The sequence below is a fragment of the Petromyzon marinus genome, chromosome 8, assembly GCF_048934315.1.
Source record: "Petromyzon marinus isolate PM22_M1 ecotype Great Lakes invasive population chromosome 8, UKy_Petmar_22M1.pri1.0, whole genome shotgun sequence".
NCBI lineage: Eukaryota > Metazoa > Chordata > Hyperoartia > Petromyzontiformes > Petromyzontidae > Petromyzon > Petromyzon marinus.
The window spans coordinates 11,348,032-11,369,544 of record NC_133674.1 but is presented as its reverse complement, the minus strand read 5'-3'; the positions used below and the strand labels follow the sequence as shown (position 1 = coordinate 11,369,544).

Sequence of the window (21,513 nt, the reverse complement as noted above, 5' to 3'; positions counted from 1 at the left end):
TGACTTTAACATAGCTATTTCTGTGACCAGTCACAAGCTAATCACTCAGCTATTTCAATGCTAAATTCTCCTGTTTGATTTGTACTAGTTGCCTCTGTGGATGTGTAGGCTTTGACTTTAACATAGCCATTTCTGTGACCAGTCACAAGCTAATCACGCAGCTATTTCAATGCTAAATTATCCGACCCAAACATTAAACTAATTTTCAATGGTACAGTATATTTTTTCCAGTAGTGGTATCCCAAACTTTCGCAGCTGCTTAAATTCCCTTTTCACACCATCAATATGTAAACTCCCCCTCCCCCCTCGCCGGTCTGCACATGTTCCCCCTCTCTACACCGTTCATCATGCTAAGTCCGCCAATTAAATGCTAATTTGCATGCTAATTCCTTTGTCAAGGCGCTTTGTTTCTTCTCACACAGCTTAAAGGTCGCGGTCTGAGCTTAGCTGTGTTCACTCCAGCGCTGTCCTCCAGACAGTCTCGTCCCTTCACCTGATGAAGGCCACTTGTGTTGTGGCCGAAACGTCGTGAGAATATTATTGTGTTATTTTATTTTATTAATTTATTACTTCGTTCTCATTCTACGTGACTTTACCGAAAGAACCAAAGAAGATGTTTACAAACATTTATAAACAGCTGATTAGAACTTTATTGAAACAAAACACTTTGTGATAAAACGTACAAGAATGGCCATTCTAGCCAAAGGAATACGATTTTAAGAAAATCATGGTGCAATAGATGAAAAAACGTGATTCTAAATGCTGTAAATTCAACATCATTTTCATTCCTAAATTAGTTTTAATGTAATTTAATACGTGCTTACCTGCGATTACATATTTTAACTAACAACAAAGATTACTCTTCACATATGATAATGGCGCGTCTTACATAGGCATGTAATATTCATGTGGTGAAAAATTTAACAGGTCCCTGCAGGGTGGGCTGGTAGAAGTTCGCAAATGAGATAATGTGACTTCCAAATGTTGGGTGCAATAAGACATATCAAGTCTCTGCGCTGTCTATTGCTGATTTTACACCCAACAGCACGAAATTTCACTTCGTTAAAGTATTGAAAGGGGACGGACGGACGGACACATTAATCTATTGCAGGCTGGTACACTCAGTTTACAACTTCGTTCCTACCAGTATAAATGATGGATTCAGTTTGCCAGTGCGCTGTTTTCATGCCACAGTGAACAGGAAAATGGAGGCAGCGCCATTCACGTTGCCTTATGATTCTACGCTAAAGTCAGTGGGCCTGTATTTCCCCCCCTACTCAACTCATTTAACCTAGAATAAATGTGAAAGATTTTTGCCAAAAGTGTAGCGTTGAGCTACATTTCAACTGGTCCTGACTAGCCTGGTGATCTGTAGTTAAAAAAATCCTTATACATCAGTCGACTGAACAAACAGGCTGTAAATATACAGCTTGTTTTTCACGGTGACGATCACAATTAATGATTTAGTTTGTTTCATAAAGGGTTTTATTTTGTTTGTAAGTATGTTATACAATTTCCCCATTATTTTTTTTTATAACGATATTGGTATAGTTGCTTTTTTATTACATGCCAGATAGAGTTAAATGCATTTTGTAATTCTACAATAAGGTTAGGATTCACCCAATCTTGAGACTTTGCCCCCTGGGAAGGTACACCTCAGGGGACAGGGCCAAGGTGCGTTCTTGTAAGCACTTACGTGTTTCTCAAAGTTTTGAGAACTTGTAATACATTTGGTGGGATTTAAATAAGGATAATTAAGGCATGTCCCGAGAAGGGGTGATCACCGATGGCCGAGGCTAATTCCAAAGTGGAAGCGACGGGGTGAGTGTCAACTGCAATGGTGGAACTATTAAATCAGTGCATGCATGGGGACGTCATTGGCTTGGCTAAAAAGGCTTTTCTATTTTGTACTGTTTTAATTACCGAGTTTTTTTTATCAATTTTGGCCAACTTTCGGTGAGAAAATTTTGAGATTTTGTTGACTTAATAACAGTAAAACGATCACGAGAAGGCATGACGGCTAAATGGGTGAAGACTTTCGATTTAAAGCTTTCGTGACTGCAAGGATTCTATCTTAGTCTCGCCAGTCAAGACTGGCGAGACTAAGATAGTGGCCAAGATGGTGACCACTGCTGTGAGGCGTAATGAGTTCGTGGGCAGGTGCTAGACGGAATTGAGGTAACACTGAGGGATGACGAGGACTTGGGAAAACGTTTATCCAAGACAGAATAATGGCTGATGGATACTACTACATAGGTTTGCTGTATTTTTGGTTGCATCGTGTGCCGTTCGGTACGATGTCCAATATTTTGTTTCCCGTGCTGGGAGCTTAATCAGGAAATGTATTCAGTTCTTGAACAGCCTCCAAAGCATTACAATTTGAAAACACAGCCAATGGCAGATGATGAAAAGTATCTGTTTTACAAGGTAAAATGATGGACCATTTCGACTTAATTCAGCTTGTTACAAGTATGCTACTGAATAACCAAATGTAGTGGTCAAGATTCATCCACAAAATGCACGACAAAAAATATTTATCATTACATGCAACCCTAGGTGGGTTTTGGGTGAATAACAAAATACAAACAACATGCATTTTATTACATACTGAATATATGTTAAGTCTCAGAGCGTGGGCTGGGTTATTTCAGGGTACGAGCCCATTGAGACACACCGGTGGTGTGGAATTGACACGGTCACTGTTTGAAAACGGAATCATTCAAAATTAAGCATTCCAATTAAAACATAAAGCATATTTTAGAATAGTACAGCACGATGCTATAATTATTATCACGTTTCTCACTTAGAAAATCACTGTCAAAACATGCATTCATATTTAATTACTTCCAGACCTGTCATGGATTCGTCTATCACCATGATGGGAAATGTGTTTACTTCTGGAAATCTACTTCAATCTCCTCCTTTATACATCTTGTGTTCGCAGTGAGGCAATAAAAATGGCACAATTGAAATGAAAACTTATTACACATATTATTAAAATAATAATTTAAATGTTGATTTAAGCAATAATGTGTGGCAGTATTTTAGCATTTCTTGAAATGTGGTGGTAAGCAAAATTTAAATTATAAATCATGTTCTTTCATTATTTTTGTAGGCTGGCTAGTAATAGCAGCTGCATGATTGTCACATAACGTACACTGCACGTGTTGCTTACTGAAAATGTTATTTTCATTAATTTATATAAAATGTACTTTTTTTATATAGTTAAGCCCAGATGACAGTGGCTGGTGAAGGTTGAAAAATGTCTTTAACTAATGTTGAAATCCATTAAGAAACATATTAAATGTCCCATAAACACAATTAGAGTATCTGCCTGGGAAAGAAAATTGGTGACGTAGATGTCATTACTTTAAATAATTAAATAATCGCCATAGCAGAGATCGAAACAAAAAAAATTGTGACGAAAATATGTGATATGTCATGAAGAGATATGTTGATGGATCATGATGATGGACACAAGATGCAATGTACAGATCTGTGTAACAAGACATAGAAACAACTGGAAAAGTAATCAAGAGAACAGAACGACGTTGAAGTATAAACACGGAAAATGACAGCAGGAAAGTTGAAAAAAAGGAGGTTGATGGTCAGTTGTTCACAAAATGATAGCCTTTCGGGAAAAACCTGAAACCATCACACAAGAAACTGAATAATTACATTAGTAGAGGAAATGTGTGTGCAGAAGACTATAGCAAAACATATCCCAGAAAATCGAACGAGTTTTCAGAATAAAAGTGAAAAGGACACATTCGAAGAACACTGTCTTTGGTAGGATGAGAAATTAGAAAGTTTATACATCACATTTTTTTCCAAATGTAGAAATCAGTCAAAACATTAATTTATGTTATTACTTATATAGCCTGTCATATTTTCTTTGATCATCATGGGAAATGTATTTATGTCAGGAACTGTGGACACAAACAAGTGGGACCAGATTTTAGCTGACTCTCTGAGTTGCATTATTAGGTTGGATGTCCTTCTCGCTCAGTCACCGATGCTGTGACATACTAAGCTCGTCCATTGATATGCTAATCTCTCACAATACAACAGACACTTCCACAGCCTCAGGGAGACCATCTCTAGCCCAGCCCTCTTGCCTAGAGGCTGCCCCCATCTCAGGCCAATACATATAAGACCTCTCTTTCACCTGAAGACGGTCGCTTGTGTTGCGATCGAAACGTCGTGATCTATTAATTTTCGATCTACGCGACTTTACCGAAATATCTTCTTTGGTTTATTCGGTAAAGTCACGTAGAATGAGAATTCTCATTCTACGTGACTTTACCGAAAGAACCAAAGAAGATGAATCCTTGCAGTCACGAAAGCTTTAAATCGAAATTTTACCGAAATAACCAAAAAGTATGGATTCCTGCAGTCACGAAAGCTTAAAATCAAGAATGGGACCAGTTGTTGGAACAAAATAAGAAAACATTCACCAAAAGTTTTTTTTTTATCATTTTCGCCGTTGCCGAATGAAGGCCTCTCCAAACTGTCGCCATATTTAAGTCTTTTGTCAAATGTCAATCCATCCGGCACCTGCACTGCAAACTAATTAGATTGCTTCTCCGTTTCCCTTTCCCTGTTCTTCCTTTGGCTGCCATTCCGTCGTTAGTCTCGACAACTTAATTATAACGGATTACATTGAATATAATGGGCCCAAGCCTTAGATAAAAAAAAAACATTATTTAATGCAATGAGGCAATTAGTAAATCCTACTTCCATATAAATGACAATTATATTTTCATTGAATATTCATTTTACAAACCTAATGAAAAAGTTATGCTATGTTTTAGTGATGCCATTATTACTGTATGCAAGAATGTGATTAACTTGGAATCACGTGAAAGGCAATATCTACCAGTATTTTATAGACTAAATAACATTGGCTTTATTTAGACAATAATCAGCGACAAAGTGGTTTTCTAAGACACAAATGTAGGCCATTTACCAGAATAACAGGTTGTGCTAATATTTCACAGTCAGTTTAGTTACAGGAAGCATTTCTTTGTGATGCCAAAAACGGTATTGTCACAAAAAAACATTGCATAAAGCATTTACAACTACTGAAAACCCTACGAGAAAGAAAACAACTATTTAAAAACAATTACTGTAGTCTGTAGACTATAGGACGTTTTAGAAGTCTATTTTTTTAATATTGATTACGCTTATGCAAATTTATTCCTGAAGGTCATCCGGACAAAATATACAGATTTCTTGTGCAAGAAAATATATATTTTTTACCCCAAAATATTCATTAATTTAACCAACAACAAAACACATAATCAAACTTAACCAATGACTAAAATCTTGGAGTCAAGACTATGACATGCATTCTATAATCTAATCTGGAAGCAGTGTGCCACAGGAGCAGATGGCAACAGCAGCACCGATGGGTGATTGGGTCCAACTTGTACTGCTGCCTGCTATCGACCGCGTCGGGAAACCACACGACAATTGGATAGAGATTTGGAGGACCAGTTGATTTTTTTTTTTAGGCTTGGGGAATCGCATGTATAACCCTTTAACTTTGACGGAAGGTCCAATTAGCTGTCTGCCCTTTGGGATGGTTGGCAACATTCGGTCAATACGTGCACAAAACGCAAGAATGCAAACCCAAGATGTGTGGACTGCAAATAACTTTGCATTGCAACCACCTATGTATTACCAATTGAGCTTGGTTTTTTTCTCTCACTGCCGTTAATACTTTTTCAGAAATTTATTCCAGCAACATATTAAGTACTTTTAATGGGAACAGTAGGAATGAAGGAGAGAAATGCGTCCCACAGGGAATAAATGCGCTGTTATGAAAATGTACCATGCTGAAATAATACTACATTATGCAAATAATTTAGTCTTTAAAGGTATCTTGCAAGTTGTAAAAGCTTATCTATAAAAGGCAAAGTTGATGAGTAATGACTTAATGATGGTGCAGAGAATAACTCATTTTCTGGGAAATATAATGGTCATTACAGGAATATGGATGGTACGTTTTTTAATGGCTCTATTATTTAGTTCACATGAAAGAGATTCCAATGTCTTCGAAAAAATATATTTTAAAATTGTCTGTGCGATAAAAAAAATTCGACAACCACAGCAACCAAAAATCCAGAGATTAAACAATTTTTTTATCCACACAGGATCAGAAGTTTATTTATGTGTATGCCAGTGAGGGAAAAAAAGTATTTGATCCCCTGCTTATTTTGTACGTTTGCCCACTGACAAAGAAATGATCAGTCTATAATTTAAATGGTAGGTTTATTTGAACAGTGAGAGACAGAATAACAACAACAAAAATCCATAAAAACGCATGTAAATTGTTTTATTAATTGATTTGCATTTTAATGAGGGAAATAAGTATTTGACCCCTCTGCAAAACATGACTTAGTACTTGGTGGCAAAACCCTTGTTGGCAATCACAGAGGTCAGACGTTTTTTTGTAGTTGGCTACCAGGTTTGCACACATCTCAGGAGAGATTTTGTTCCACTCCTCTTTGCAGATCTTCTCCAAGTCATTAAGGTTTCCAGGCTGACGTTTGGCAACTCGAACCTTCAGCTCCCTCCACAGATTTTCTATGGTATTAAGGTCTGGAGACTGGCTAGGCCACTCCAGGACCTTAATGTGCTTCTTCTTGAGCCACTCCTTTGTTGCCTTGCCCGTGTGTTTTGGGTCATTGTCATGCTGAAATACCCATCCACGACCCATTTTCAATGCCCTCGCTGAGGGAAGGAGGTTCTCACCCAAGATTTGACTGTACATGGCCCCGTCCATCGTCCCTTTGATGCGGTGAAGTTGTCCTGTCCCCTTAGCAGAAAACACCCCCAAAGCATAATGTTTCCACCTCCATGTTTGACGGTGGGGATGGTGTTCTTGGGGTCATAGGCAGCATTCCTCCTCCAAACACGGCGAGTTGAGTTGATGCCAAAGAGCTCCATTTTGGTCTCATCTGACCACAACACTTTCACCCAGTTGTCCTCTGAATCATTCAGATGTTCATTGGCAAACTTCAGACGGGCATGTATGTGCTTTTTTGAGCAGGGGGATCTTGCGGGCGCTGCAGGATTTCAGTCCTTGACGGCGTAGTGTGTTACCAATTGTTTTCTTGGTGACTATGGTCCCAGCTGCCTTGAGATCATTGACAAGATCCTCCCGTGTAGTTCTGGGCTGATTCCTCACCGTTCTCATGATCATTGCAACTCCACGAGGTGAGATCTTGCATGGAGCCCCAGACCAAGGGAGATTGACAGTTCTTTTGTGTTTCTTCCATTTGCGAATAATCGCACCAACTGTTGTCACCTTCTCACCAAGCTGCTTGGCAATGGTCTTGTAGCCCATTCCAGCCTTGTGTAGGTCTACAATCTTGTCCCTGACATCCTTGGAGAGCTCTTTGGTCTTGGCCATGGTGGAGATTTTGGAATCTGATTGATTGCTTCTGTGGACAGTTGTCTTTTATACAGGTAACAAGCTGAGATTAGGAGCACTCCCTTTAAGAGTATGCTCCTAATCTCAGCTCGTTACCTGTTTAAAAGACACCTGGGAGCCAGAAATATTTCTTATTGAGAGGGGGTCAAATATTTACTTCCCTCATTAAAATGCAAATCAATTTATAACATTTCTGACATGCATTTTTCTGGATTTTGTTGTTATTCTGTCTTTCACTGTTCAAATAAACCTACCATTAAAATTATAGACTGATCATTTCTTTGTCAGTGGGCAAACATACAAAATCAGCAGGGGATCAAATACTTTTCTGCCTCACTGTATATAGTAGAGCTGGACAATTCCTGCATTAATCAAAATGCGTCTGTCTATTTCTCACCTTAAAGTCGCTTCATTTCAAATGCGAATCTCATTATCAAAACCATAGACCCCCCCAAAAAAGATATACATGCAAAATGTTTAGACGATTTTCACTAGTTATGTATCTTGATTTTTGGTTCAGTATGCATTAATTAAAAGCTGCTGTTTAGCTTGATAAATCACATGAGCTCTGTGGCAAGCGCTAACTCATAGAGATCAAGTCGATGTTTAACATACCCACCTGCCATTTATGTAATATTGCCAGGAATCAGACTTAGGTCACGAAGATTTTAGTGCTGTGTGCAAATTACTACATCATCACACCACAGCACTGATTTGCAAAGACAAAGTGTGCAGTTGTGGCTGCCTCACAGGCTATATTAAAGCTCTAAAATGAGTAGGTGTTACCAACAGTCTTTTCTAGTTTTTGGTTCTTTCGGTAAAATCACGTAAATAGAAAAAGAAAGTGAATAAAAAATACTAATAATAAAAAACAAAAATCACGACGTTTCGATCGCAACACAAGCGGTCGTCATCAGGAAAAGGGGCGTTAGCTTCTAAAGGCAAACTGTTTACGAAGGTTTAAAACAACCTGCACCGTCGGCAGTGTGGGTGTGTGGAGCGAGGTGCAATGTTTACCTGGCGGCCCTTTGATTGGTGGAGACCCACTTGCCAGTGTCGTTTTTTTATATAAAGGTTTAAAATGGGCGTAGCCCAAGTGTCAGCAGCATGGGAGCGGCAGCTAATGTTAATGTAAGTGATGGTAGTCGTGGGCAACGACGGCGCTGGTGGTGGGTTTCCACCAATTAAAGGGCTGCCAGGTAATCATCGCACCTCGCTTTACACAATCACACTGTTGACGGTGGAGGTTGGTGTTAGAGGTGATGGTAGTCGTGGGTAATGATGGTCCTGGTGGTGGGCTTCCACCAATAAAGGGCTGCCAGATCTAAAATGGAAAAAAAAATCACTTTATGTTTTTCTATCTACGTGACTTTACCGCAATAACCTATTAATTCCTGCAGTCACGAAAGTTTTAAGTCAAATTTTAAAAGTCTTTTCTGCCATTACTCATCTAACTTTTGGCATACTTACATGGAAATGAATAATGACATACATTTTATATAATTTAAGTAAATATTAATAGCATAACATCAAAAACAGAATTTTAAAGCAGACAGTTTATTTAGGAAAAACAAAATGCTGTTCAAATCACAAGTTGCAATTATGACTGAAAATCAATAGATTAGCTCTGCAAATTTAATTTGATGTTGATTTTGTTCTATATAAAATATGTTATAGTCCATTTTTTATCACATGTAAATATTTTAAATTGTAAATTATATGGATATATTAGCATTTTTTACAATCAATTTTATACTTGTAGTTTTTATGCAAAGTCAATGAAGAAATATTGGTGTATTCTCAATAATGTACCAACATACACTATGGTTGAATCATTGTAATTTTTAACATCATCGTATCAAAATGTCTAGAAGTAATTCCAAAAACAAGGGCAAATAATATATATTTTAATACCATTAAGATTGAAATAACAACTAGGCTAACAAGACAATGTTCAAGGCCAGTTCAAACAAACTAATTCTAAAACACCAACAAATAAATTATAACATCGATAACATCAAAACAAGACCTTATTGTATCTACAATGCCCTATGTCACCCATATTTAACCTAAATAAACGTAACAAAATCGTTAACTTTAAAAGCATGTTTAGTAATTAAATTTAACATCATTTATATTGTAAAAATCACTCGTTTTTGTTGGTACATTTTTTACAGGCTATACATAATTTTCATGGGAGTGCAACGCTGGCAAAAGCCAGATATATGAAGATGGAAACAAATTAACTATCTTAAATCACAATTATGAGTAATTGTTAATGTAAAGCACAATATATAATGGTGCTTGGTTGTAACGAGTTCAAACTCGTGAATTTAACGGACATCTCGACATACCCTTTACATGATATCGAGGGTGAAAAGACCCACATGTGCTGAAATAAACATTGTGGTATAAATATAAATAGATGGGTTAGAGCTAACCTATTGTGGTGGCATGTTATTTTCAATCAAGAGTAATCTGTTCTGTCTCTGTATAATTGACATACAGACTTGCTCTGTTCAATTATTGTTAAACATTCTGCGACTACATGAGGCACGTAAGAAGAATATTCAGCATTCAAATGACTGGGTCATGCCCTTCACACGTTTGTTGTCAGACTGCTCAGTTAATTTATTCCACTACTTCGTCACTCTATTAGAAATTGAGCTACTGAATAAAAATCTTTCGTGCTCAAGCTTTAGTGCCATTTAGGTTTTCCTATTCACTGCTCAAAGCCAAGCCAAGCCATTGATTTTGCCAAGAAAAATAGGTGAAAAAACAGGTAGGAAAGCACATGTTTTAACGCCACCAAAGAGAGCGAGCAGAGAAAGCGATAGCAAGTCCATGTAGCCAGCAAGCGTGAAGGCCAGCACAGGTGTGCAACCAGAATACATGACCATATTTTTCAATTAAGACGATTTCTTAACCGTGCATCATTTCAATGCAAACACTTATTTGAAACTTGACAGTAATTAAAACCACAGGCTTAATTTTTTTCTGAATAAAACATTGGCAGTTTTTTTCCCCCGACAAGATTAAGTCATACTTATGTCATGGAACCATATGTGAATGCACAAACGATAGTTTAATTATTATTCTGCAGAAGGTAATTCATAGCAACATCAAGTTCCCACAGGCAAATAATTAACATGAGCTTCGACAATGCCATATACAATAGGTGACGTCACACACAGGACATATATTACTGCACCGTACCGCAGCTTGATTTAGTGGTCTTCTGATACACAGCATTACAGTTGTTGAATAAAAACAGCAATAATTTAACATTTTATAGTTTACAAAGCTACACTCTTTATCTCACCAGTCCAGACATACACATGGTTGTTTCAATGGTGCATTCAGTGGACCAAAAACACATGTCCTTTGTTTAAGTTGGCTATGAGTAACCTCCAGCATATGCACAGAAACTGCAGTTCGATTTTGAGAATACATTGGTGTGAACGGCAAGAGGAGGCTTGGGTCCTCTGTGTTACCCTTGCACAACATGTAAATGCTCCATAGGAATTGCCTAAGAGCTGCAATAGAAAAGAGAGTTTCATTTTGTTCTGAGGTTACACTAAACCAAGGCGTCCCCTTGCTGCAGGCTGGATGGACACACAATGTGTTCCTTGCAAAAGTCACAGGGACTTGTCCCCATGACACCTTAGCATCACTCTCAATGCAGTAAAGACACTGTTCACTTGAAAGGCAATCACCTCTAAGTTACTAAAGGCAAGACACCAAGAGGAGGCCTATGAATGTGAGAGTGGCAACAAGGATACGTTTATTCAACCCAATTTGCCATTCTCACATTCAAGATGTAGATGTATTCGATTTCAAAGCTCTAAACCAAACGGAGAGAGGATCAACTTAGTTCTAAGTAAATTTTACATGTCAAATTTGGCAATGTCTCCTACCCTGTAAAAAAAACCTCTTGCCCCACTTTCATAATCTCTCTTTCAAATGTTCCTATTGGCATTGCCTTCATGCCCCCTCCCATTAAATGGATATCCTCACTTCACGAACTCCTAGTCTCCTACTCCTTTTCCACTCTCCCCTGATTGATTTTGGCCATTGCTAGTGCTCTTCACACAAGTGGTAAAAAAACCAAGGTTCTCAGGAAACCCTAACTGCCCTGAGTAAAAAAAAATGGGACTTTGTGTCTTACATCTCTGGTACCTGAACGAAAGAACAGGATTCGTGATTTCAAAATGAGGGCATCCCTGCTGAAACCCAAAAGATGTAGCAAGACAACTTAGAGCATTTTATAGTTCCAGGCACTGGTGCAGACAATCTAAAAGATCAACAAAATGCCCCAATTAAATAAAGACCCACATTTCAGGTCTTTAAAATATCAATGTCTAAAAAATATTGGATTTCATGATCAAAACTGATTTTTTTCATATGGGTATGAAATACAAAAAATATTCTAATAATATTTAGTGGAATTCAAATGCAAAAACACGAACACAAAAAGCACCAGGATTTCCTGATGTTTTCTGTGAATTATGTTAACAGCGTAAGAGCAACACCATCTTATTTGCCTTTAAAAGGATTTGAGCAGGGCACTGTCGAGCACCAATGCAATGGGACCACATGAGCAGATTCTCAAATCCTTCGAGGAACGAATACGGCTGCTGACGATGGGCTTCCTAACTCCAATGGATGGGACGGAACAGCTTTTGCACTCAGGCGTGGGCCAGGGCAGGGTGTGGGGCCTCCCGGCGGCCCATCTCCTCCAGCACGCTGGCCAGCGAGTCCAGATCCCCATCTTCCTCGTGCTGGGCCTCCCACAGGTCCAGCACCACACCCGTGGGGCTCCCTCTCGTCTCGAAATACTCCAGGCACCTGCTCCACATGCACAGTGAACGCACGTTTAGAACTACAACTCACATCTGCAATGGGAGATGCAGTGCAAGAGCAACAAAACACTTTTTGAGATACCTAATTTTCTAGATGTGAAGCTTTCGTGACTGCAAGGATCGATACTCTTTGGTTCTATTCGGTAAAGTCACGTAGGTAAAAAACGAAACAAAAATCACGACGTTTCGGCCACAACACAAGTGGCCTTCATCAGGTGAAGGGACCGGACTGTCCAGAGGACAGCATTGGAGTGAAGACAGCCAAGCCCAGGTCGCGTCCTTTGATGTGTGGGGGAGGAAACAAAAAACGCCTTGACAAAGGAAATAGCATAAAATGTAGCATGAAATGACATGGGGGGGGGGGGGAGTTTACATAATGTTGGTGTGAAGGGAAATAAGCTGCTGTGAAAGTTTGGAATACCACTACTTGAATAAATATACTGCACAATTGAAAAATAGTTGAATGTTTGGTATGATTTAGAACATATTTCCAATGATTGCTAAATTTGAAACCATCCTCTTGGTTGAAATTGTGTCTGTGTTTGTAAATCTGAATTGCCTCGTGGACAAATCTCTGATAAAAACCCGTGGGTTTGCAGAGAACCTTGGTATCGGAGGAAACTATATCGTGATCACCCACAGTGTTGTAACAGTGATCAACTACGGCAGAATAATTCGTTCTGCCGTGTTTCAAATCTGATTTGTGTTCGCGAATTCGGTCAGAGACATGTCGTTTCGTCTCCCCGATATAGCAATCACCACAGGTGCAGCTCAATTTGTAAACTCCGGGGTACTGTAAGTCAGGAATGACATCCTTCACGGATGGGATCAGGTCACAGATTTTGTGTACTGTATTGTACCGGACTAGGATCTTGTGCTTGTTTAGAATTTTGGAGATCTTTTTAGTAATGCCTTACTCTATATGGTAGTGTGATGGTTTTGATCGGAGTATCAAGTGGTTGTTTCTGTATGGAGGCAGAAACAGCTTGGCAGATGGTACGGTCAGAGTATCTGTTCTTCTTGAGGGCCAGATGTACATGTTTTAATTCACTGGTCAGGTGGTGTTGGTCCGAAATGCAATGAGCCCTGTGGTATAACGTTTTGATGAGATAATTATTTTGAGTCGGGTGGTGGTGGGAATCAGGTTTTAAGTAGGAATCTGTGTGGGTGGGTTTCCTGTAGACAGACTGTCCCAATGAGCCATCAGGTTTCCTCTCAAACAGAACATCCAAGAATGGCAGCTTGCCATCTTTCTCCACTTCCATGGTGAAGTTGATGGCGGGGTGTCTGGAATTGATGTGGTCTAGGAAAAGGTTCAAAGCTGGGAGGCCATGTGGCCAAATGACGAAAGTGTCGTCTACATATCTCTTCCACAGGGAAGGTCTGAGGGTGGAAGTCTGGATGGCGTCTGATTCAAATTTCTCCATGAAAACATTGGCTATCACTGGTGACAAGGGGGAGCCCATGGGGGTACCCTCATTTTGTTTGTAGAAGGTGCCATTCCAAGTAAAGTAGGAATTGGTGAGGCAGTGCCTAACCAGCGCAGGTGTATCGGGGTCTAGTCCATGTTGGACCAAATTTTCAATTATTTCAATGGTATCAGGTACTGGGACCTTGGTGACCAATTGGGCTGAGTTAAGTACTGCTGAGGTGGTCTTGCCAGTGAAAGGCAGCAAGGTATCTGACCTCCCTAATCGAACCAACTAAACGTCCCTCCCTAAAACCTTCTGCTGCAAGACCCCTAGATTCTCTGGTCTTCCCAAGATTCATAAAGAAGGCACCCCACTACGACCCATCGTATCCACGATCAACTCCCCTACCTACAGGCTAGCCCGTTTTCTGTCAGATACCTTGCTGCCTTTCACTGGCAAGACCACCTCAGCAGTACTTAACTCAGCCCAATTGGTCACCAAGGTCCCAGTACCTGATACCATTGAAATAATTGAAAATTTGGTCCAACATGGACTAGACCCCGATACACCTGCGCTGGTTAGGCACTGCCTCACCAATACCTACTTTACTTGGAATGGCACCTTCTACAAAAAAATGAGGGTACCCCCATGGGCTCCCCCTTGTCACCAGTGATAGCTAATGTTTTCATGGAGAAATTTGAATCAGACGCCATCCAGACTTCCACCCTCAGACCTTCCCTGTGGAAGAGATATGTAGATGACACTTTCGTCATTTGGCCACATGGCCTCCCAGCTTTGAACCTTTTCCTAGACCACATCAATTCCAGACACCCCGCCATCAAATTCACCATGGAAGTGGAGAAAGATGGCAAGCTGCCATTCTTGGATGTTCTGTTTGAGAGGAGACCTGATGGCTCATTGGGACATTCTGTCGACAGGAAGCCCACCCTACACAGATTCCTACTTGAAACCTGATTCCCACTACCACCTGACTCAAAAGAATTTTCTCATCAAAACGTTATACCACAGGGCTCATTGCATTTCGGACCAACACCACCTGACCAATGAATTAAAACATGTACATCTGGCGCTCAAGAGGAACGGATACTTTGACCGTACCATCCACCAAGCTGTTTCTCCCTCCATACAGAAATAACCACTTGATACTCCGATCAAAACCATCACACTACAAATATATAGCAGGCATTACTAAAAAGATCTCCAAAATTCTAAACAAACACAAGATTCTGGTCCGGTTCAATACAGTACACAAAATCCGTGACCTGATCCCATCCGTGAAGGATGTCATTCCTGACTTACAGTACCCCGGAGTTTACAAATTGAGCTGCACCTGTGGTGATTGCTATATCGGAGAGATGAAACGACATGTCTCTGACCGAATTCGCGAACACAAATCAGATTTGAAACATGGCAGAACGAATTCTTCTGCCGTAGCTGATCACTGTTACAACGCTGTGGGTGATCACGATATAGTTTCCTCCGATACCAAGGTTCTCTGCAAACCCACGGGTTTTTATCAGAGATTTGTCCACGAGGAAATTCAGATTTACAAACACAGACACAATTTCAACCGAGAGAATGGTTTCAAATTAAGCAATCATTGGAAATATGTTCTAAATCATACCAAACATTCAACTATTTTTCAATTGTGCAGTATATTTATTCAAGTAGTGGTATCCCAAACTTTCACAGCAGCTTATTTCCCTTCACACCAACATTATGTAAACTCCCCTCCCCACCCCCCCCCCCCCCCCGTCATTTCATGCTACATTTTATGCTAATTCCTTTAAGGCGTTTTTTGTTTCCTCCTCCACACATCAAAGGATGCGACCTGGGCATGGCTGTCTTCACTCCAACGCTGTCCTCTGGGCAGTACGGTCCCTTCACCTGATGAAGGCCACTTGTGTTGTGGCCGAAACGTCGTGATTTTTGTTGTTTTATTTTTTACCTACGTGACTTCACCGAATAGAACCAAAGAGTATACCTACTTTTGTTTTCACTTTTTTTCACAACGTGACAAAAAAGCATGCCAAACTGCTCTCATCCACCTTTATATTCCATCATTTTGATGTCGGTTCACCTTTAATAGCTGTCCTAGGTACACACATTCGATTGTGTTTTTCAGCTGTTCTTCCTGCAAATAAAATAATTGAAAGTTACATCCATGGGACTTTCAGGCACACTGCCATAGAATGCTTTAGTTAGGTCACAGGGCTCGCTGGAGTTTTTTTCACGACGAGAATTCCGCAATGTGGGACACCAGTGGCCGCTTCTACATCACTACACACAGCGCACAGTGCAAGCCACTCCACACGAGTCTGTGGCCACCTGTGTATGGATGGCAATTTGAAGTTGCATTAGTTGCTGTAGGACGAAGGGCCAGCATCTGAGGCGAATGAGCCAATTTGTTTAGTTGTACAAATTAATTTCAACTACCCACATTCCGTGGATGGATATTGTACAACCCCCCACCCTCCCCCCTAATATATGCACTCATTGCTAAGAAAATGTAATAGGGATATGATAGAAGTGCTACATCTGAAACATTACACATTTCCTTCGATTAGGTCACAGAGAATTAACAGAAGCTTTGTCTGTGATCTTTATATCCCCCCAAGCACGGAAACACTTAACAATGTCTGCAAATATTCCAATCCGCTGGGAGGTAAACGAGCCAGAATTTCAACTCATATCAGTGCGAATGACTTTCAGAAACCGTTGTTTAATATTTATATCTGAAAATGTATTGCAAACATCCATACTTGCTGCAATACGGACTGCATCAACAATGTAATATTTTTTTGTCTTTCATTGAATACTCGTTTAAAAAAAAACCTGTTAAGAAACCATCTTCATGTTTTACAGGCGATTTCGTGCCAATATTTCATATCCCTCACTGCATTTCTGTCTATCTCTAAAATGGTTACAAAACGAGCCTGGATTCACCCACTTGGCGAAACAGTTTAAACGTCACTGACGAATCACGAGTGGCCTCCCCATAGGAATAATTGGGCCAGCTCGGGCAGACGCCGCTATGAACCATTCCTTAGTAACAGCTTCAAACGTGCAGCCACTCACCCGTGTGTCCTCTTGCCGATATCTTCTGATACTGCCTTCCAATTGACCTATCCCCAAACCTCCTCCCACTTGCATCACTGGGTCTAAAAATAAAATAGTTCAAAACTGTGGCCGAGACTGATTTTCTCAATGTACTTAATTATCCAACATTTCTCCAGCAGCTTTTCACTTGGGAATTGCATACATACAGTGTTGCACTCATTGACAGGAATATTTCATCTTAAGACGATGCACCATGAAAGCACACAATTTCATTGTTTACCATTGGGTGTTTTCTGCAAGAAAGTTTATGCAAATATGTCATACTGTTTTGTCAGGCAAGGCTGCTCCCAAGAGATTTCTAAATTGGCAGGCTGATCCGACTAAATGCACAAAAATGAACGAGAACTCTCACAGACCAATATATTTTCAAAGCTACATTAAGTTTTTAGACGAATGCTATTTTAAGAATCCACGGCTGGTATATTGTTTTAATGCATGCATACAAAACTGGCAATGGAATATTACAGGCGTCACAAGTTGTCAGGATGTTTTGTTCCAACATTGTTTTCTCACTGTCCTTCCACTGGTCTGCACCTGTGCACCACAATTAGTAAATCACAGCATGTCTCCCAATACATCTTGTCACTGATATTTTGAATTAATATGACAAATGATAAATCTCACAAGCAAGACACTCGACAAATATTTAAAAACCAAGGATTCATGATGAATACATTTAATAAAGATGATACATTTAAAGCTTTAAAGATTACACTACTGGAGATGGATGGATGACTGAGGGGGCTGATGTTAATGTCTAGGTGCTGACCCATCTCCTCCGAGATCCTTGGTTTGATCCAGGATCAAAGAGGGTAGATCAGTAGCCTCGTGATCAATGTGCTCAATGCTGAGACACTCTGAACTGGATTGGCAGCTCAAGTCATTCAGTGACGCCATAGAGCTTTTCTAAAGAACAGCATCTGCAAAGTGGACATTCAACGCTCATGCAAGATATTTGTTCCATTGCCATATTTCAAATTAAAACATGCAAATATATTTCAAGGATCTAAAAGGCAGGAACTATTTAAAGATGTTTATGCCTTCCTCACTAAACAGTTACTTGCTAAGCAATATGGAATACTATATCAATTTACAATGATTTAGTGTCCAGAAGATGCGATAAGGTACCTGATCAAGGGCAAGACTATCACTTCACACTTGCATGAACAAGACAAAAACGTTGACATTATTTGGCAGTTATAGCATTGATAGATATGATAGAGGTAAAGAAAACATGTATTTCAAAAATTTGTGAATCACGCCGTTGGTAATGAGATAACAACAACATTTATTGAAGAGGCAAACAGAGCTACGTCTAAAATAACAAGCATACATTAAAAGTGTAAGCATGAGGTCTCAATAAATGAAAGCAGGAAACAAAACAAAATACTACCTTAAATCATGAATGTAAAACAGGATAAAGTAACACAATAAAATAGAGATCGACCCAGACTTAAGCTGATCACTCAAGTGTCCTGGACTCCTAAATGGCACGAGGAAAACACAACATCCAGCCGCATTCAAAGAAGATGAGATTTGTCCCAGACTTCATTTTTCAACCCTGACAGTTGAAAAAGGCTCTTGTCCTCCTCCCAACAAATTGAAGGAAAATGCAATCGAAACCAAGCTGCTTTACTCTGCGAAGTCCACACTCCATCTTTAACAGACGAACGTTGGCCTCTCTATCACCAGCACTGTACTTATGTTATTATGACATAAGATATATTCTTAGCTCTTTCGGTAAAGTCACGTTGAAGGGAAACAATCAAATAATAAAATATATATATAAAACAATAAAAATTCTCACGACGTTTCGACCATAACACAAACGGTCGTCTTCAGGTGTGTCGGTTTGCATAAATGTATTTATTTTTAAAACGGTGTATTTATTTACTTATAAAAAAACGTCAGCGCCACGCGCCTGAAGACGACCGTTTGTGTTATGGTCGAAACGTCGTGAGAATTTTTATTGTTTTATATATATTTTATTATTTTATTGTTTCCCTTCAACGTGACTTTACCGAAAGAACTAAGAATATGAATTACTGCTGTCACGAAAGCTTTAAATCAAAATTTATGACATAAGATGTAAAGAATAAACTTAAATTACTGAAACCATCCGTAGAAAATATGTGTTTTAATGTAAATGTATGGCTGTGTTTACCGATACCTTACTATAAACAGCAGCCAATGCAAGGTACGTTATTAACCCTTAATTTAATTAAACATAACCATTTAAAAATGTATGCTGTGTCCTATAGAATGGTTGTACAACAAAAGCTGCATAATACATTTGTAAAACGTGTATCTGTGGAAAAAAGCTTCCAGGCCAACAGACAAAATATCGAAGCCTGTTCTCGTTCCATCCGGAATGACCACGAGAAGGTTATTTTATGGTTGACCCTCATACTTTCAAAAACAATACATTTTTATATGATAATAAATGTAGGTTAGCCAACTTCAAAGATTGGAAACAGGCCATTGTGACCCATTACTTCTAAATGTTCTTAATCCGTGGATCAATACATCTTCTCAATTAAATAAGGTTTTTTTCCCCTTTTTTCTGGTAGTTTTGTTGCCAGAAAAAAGGGGAAAAAACCTATTATTACATTTTGGTACTGGCAAAGGAGGTCTAATAATGATGATGATGATCTTCTCAATTAACTAGTTTTTTTCCATGATAGGATAATTTTCGTATAGTTTTAGATACTTTTTGCTAATTACATTGTGCAACAAAACATTTTATTATAATAATAGGGTTTTTCCCCTTTTTTCTGGCAACAAAACTGAAACCTTTTTGCAACAAAACTGAAACCTATTCCTGGATAGTGTTATTTCCTAATTGCTTATGTCTCACAAGTACAGAAAATGGCTATTATTCCCCATAAACTTTGCTTTTTTAACCAAGACAGTGATATTTTAAATTGACCTATTTTCCAGAACATTCCATATAGATTCAGTGCTGAGTAAACTTGGAGTAACTTCTAGAACATTCTAGAACTTTCCAGTAATATAAATAGTAGTATAAATACAGGGGCCTTAAACCCACCAGTTCAGTTTAGTTCCAGCTACCTAAGTGGATACATATCTGCATTTTTCTGAGATGGCATCAAGAGGCTGCAAGTATTCGGCAGACACATTTTGCTATGTCTGCCAATTTATCAAGACAAGAGTGAAAAAGTCCTCTTTGGAAGCATCTGCTAAGATGTGTGATGCCGACAAGGCATATTTCGGCATGCCTGTCGGGGATCAAGACAATTTTTCAAATTGTAAAATTTTTTAATTTTAAAATGTTTTACAATTTTGAATGTGATTGAAAATATACATAATGTATGAAAAATGTTGCGAGAATCTCTTACACAATAGTCATGGGTGAAATAAATGTATTTTATAAGATGGTACAGAGGGGAAAAGAGAGCCATGAGCTCACCGTACCCACTCCTCTGGAGAGAGAGCAGCCGTCTTTAGAAGAGAGCAGCAAGTCAAGTCAAAGAGCGAGGAAGACGTAGATCCAGTTGACAATTTCAGAAGTGGAGCTGAGGAGAGAAACCCATACTATCCCAACCAAAAGACCTCAACGTCTTGATCAGAGATCTTGGTCTCACCAAATCTAATGCCGAGCTTTTGACATCTAGACTCAAGCAGTGGAACTTGTTGGATAAAAGTATGCAAGTCGCAGATCAGAGGAAGCGTCAGCAACCTTTTTGCAATTTCTTCACCCGTCAAGATGGGCTCTGCTTCTCCCACAATGTGACCAGTCTGTTCGAGGCAATCGGAATCGCCTGGAACCAGAATGAGTGGCGCCTCTTCATTGACAGCTCATCCAGGACCCTCAAAGCCATGCTGCTCCATAATGGTAACAAGTACCCGTCTCTTCCCCTGGCTCACTCGGTGCACCTCAAAGAGGATTACAACAGCATCAAGACCTTGCTGGATGCCTTGAAGTATGATGAGTACGGCTGGGAGGTCATCGGAGACTTCACATTGGTGGCATTCCTGATGGGTCTCCAAGGCGGTTTTACCAAGTTTTCCTGCTATCTTTGCCTTTGGGACAGCAGGGACACCAAGGCGCACTACCACAGACGGGACTGGCCACAACGGACCCAGTTCTCTGTGAGGAGGAACAACGTCAAGTGGGAGCAACTGGTGGACCCCCGGAAGGTGCTGATGTCACCACTGCACATCAAATTGGGCCTTATGAAACAATTTGTCAGAGCTGTAGTGTCTGAGGCAAAGCTCAAAGCCTGTGTCTTCATCGGACCACAGATAAAGAAGATCCTGGAGTGCAATGAATTCCCCAAGAAGCTCACTAGTAAGGAGAAAGCTGCTTGGAACAGCTTTGTCGCAGTGGTTCGTGGCTTCCTGGGCAATCACAAGGTCGAAAACTACGTGGAGCTGTTTGAGACTCTTGTGAAGAACTACGGCACAATGGGCTGTAGGATGTCCCTCAAAGTCCATACCCTTGATGCTCATCTTGATAAATTCAAGGAGAACATGGGAGCGTACTCGGTGGAGCAAGGCGAGCGTTTCTACCAGGATATACTGGACTTTGAACGCCGCTACCAAGAACAGTATAACAAGAACATGATGGGGGACTACATTTGGGGGCTGATTCATGAAAGTGATTTACGGTATAATCGTAAATATCGAGAAACTA

General features: G+C 39.7%; 1 protein-coding gene across 3 annotated transcripts in view; it reads right to left on the bottom strand.

The window, feature by feature from the left end:
• Window positions 1-8,982: 8,982 nt before the first annotated feature.
• The window catches only part of LOC116940228 (netrin receptor UNC5C), a 159,813-nt gene continuing 147,282 nt past the window's right edge, over window positions 8,983-21,513 (bottom strand). For 2 of the 3 annotated variants that reach the window (XM_032949714.2, XM_032949711.2), the window contains one exon: window positions 8,983-12,289. In XM_032949714.2, coding sequence (XP_032805605.2) covers window positions 12,130-12,289 — 160 coding nt within the window. In that variant the 3' untranslated portion in view covers window positions 8,983-12,129. Of the gene's footprint in view, window positions 12,290-15,842; window positions 15,871-21,513 lie in introns of those variants that run through there. The other variant, XM_032949713.2, reaches the window with a different exon arrangement.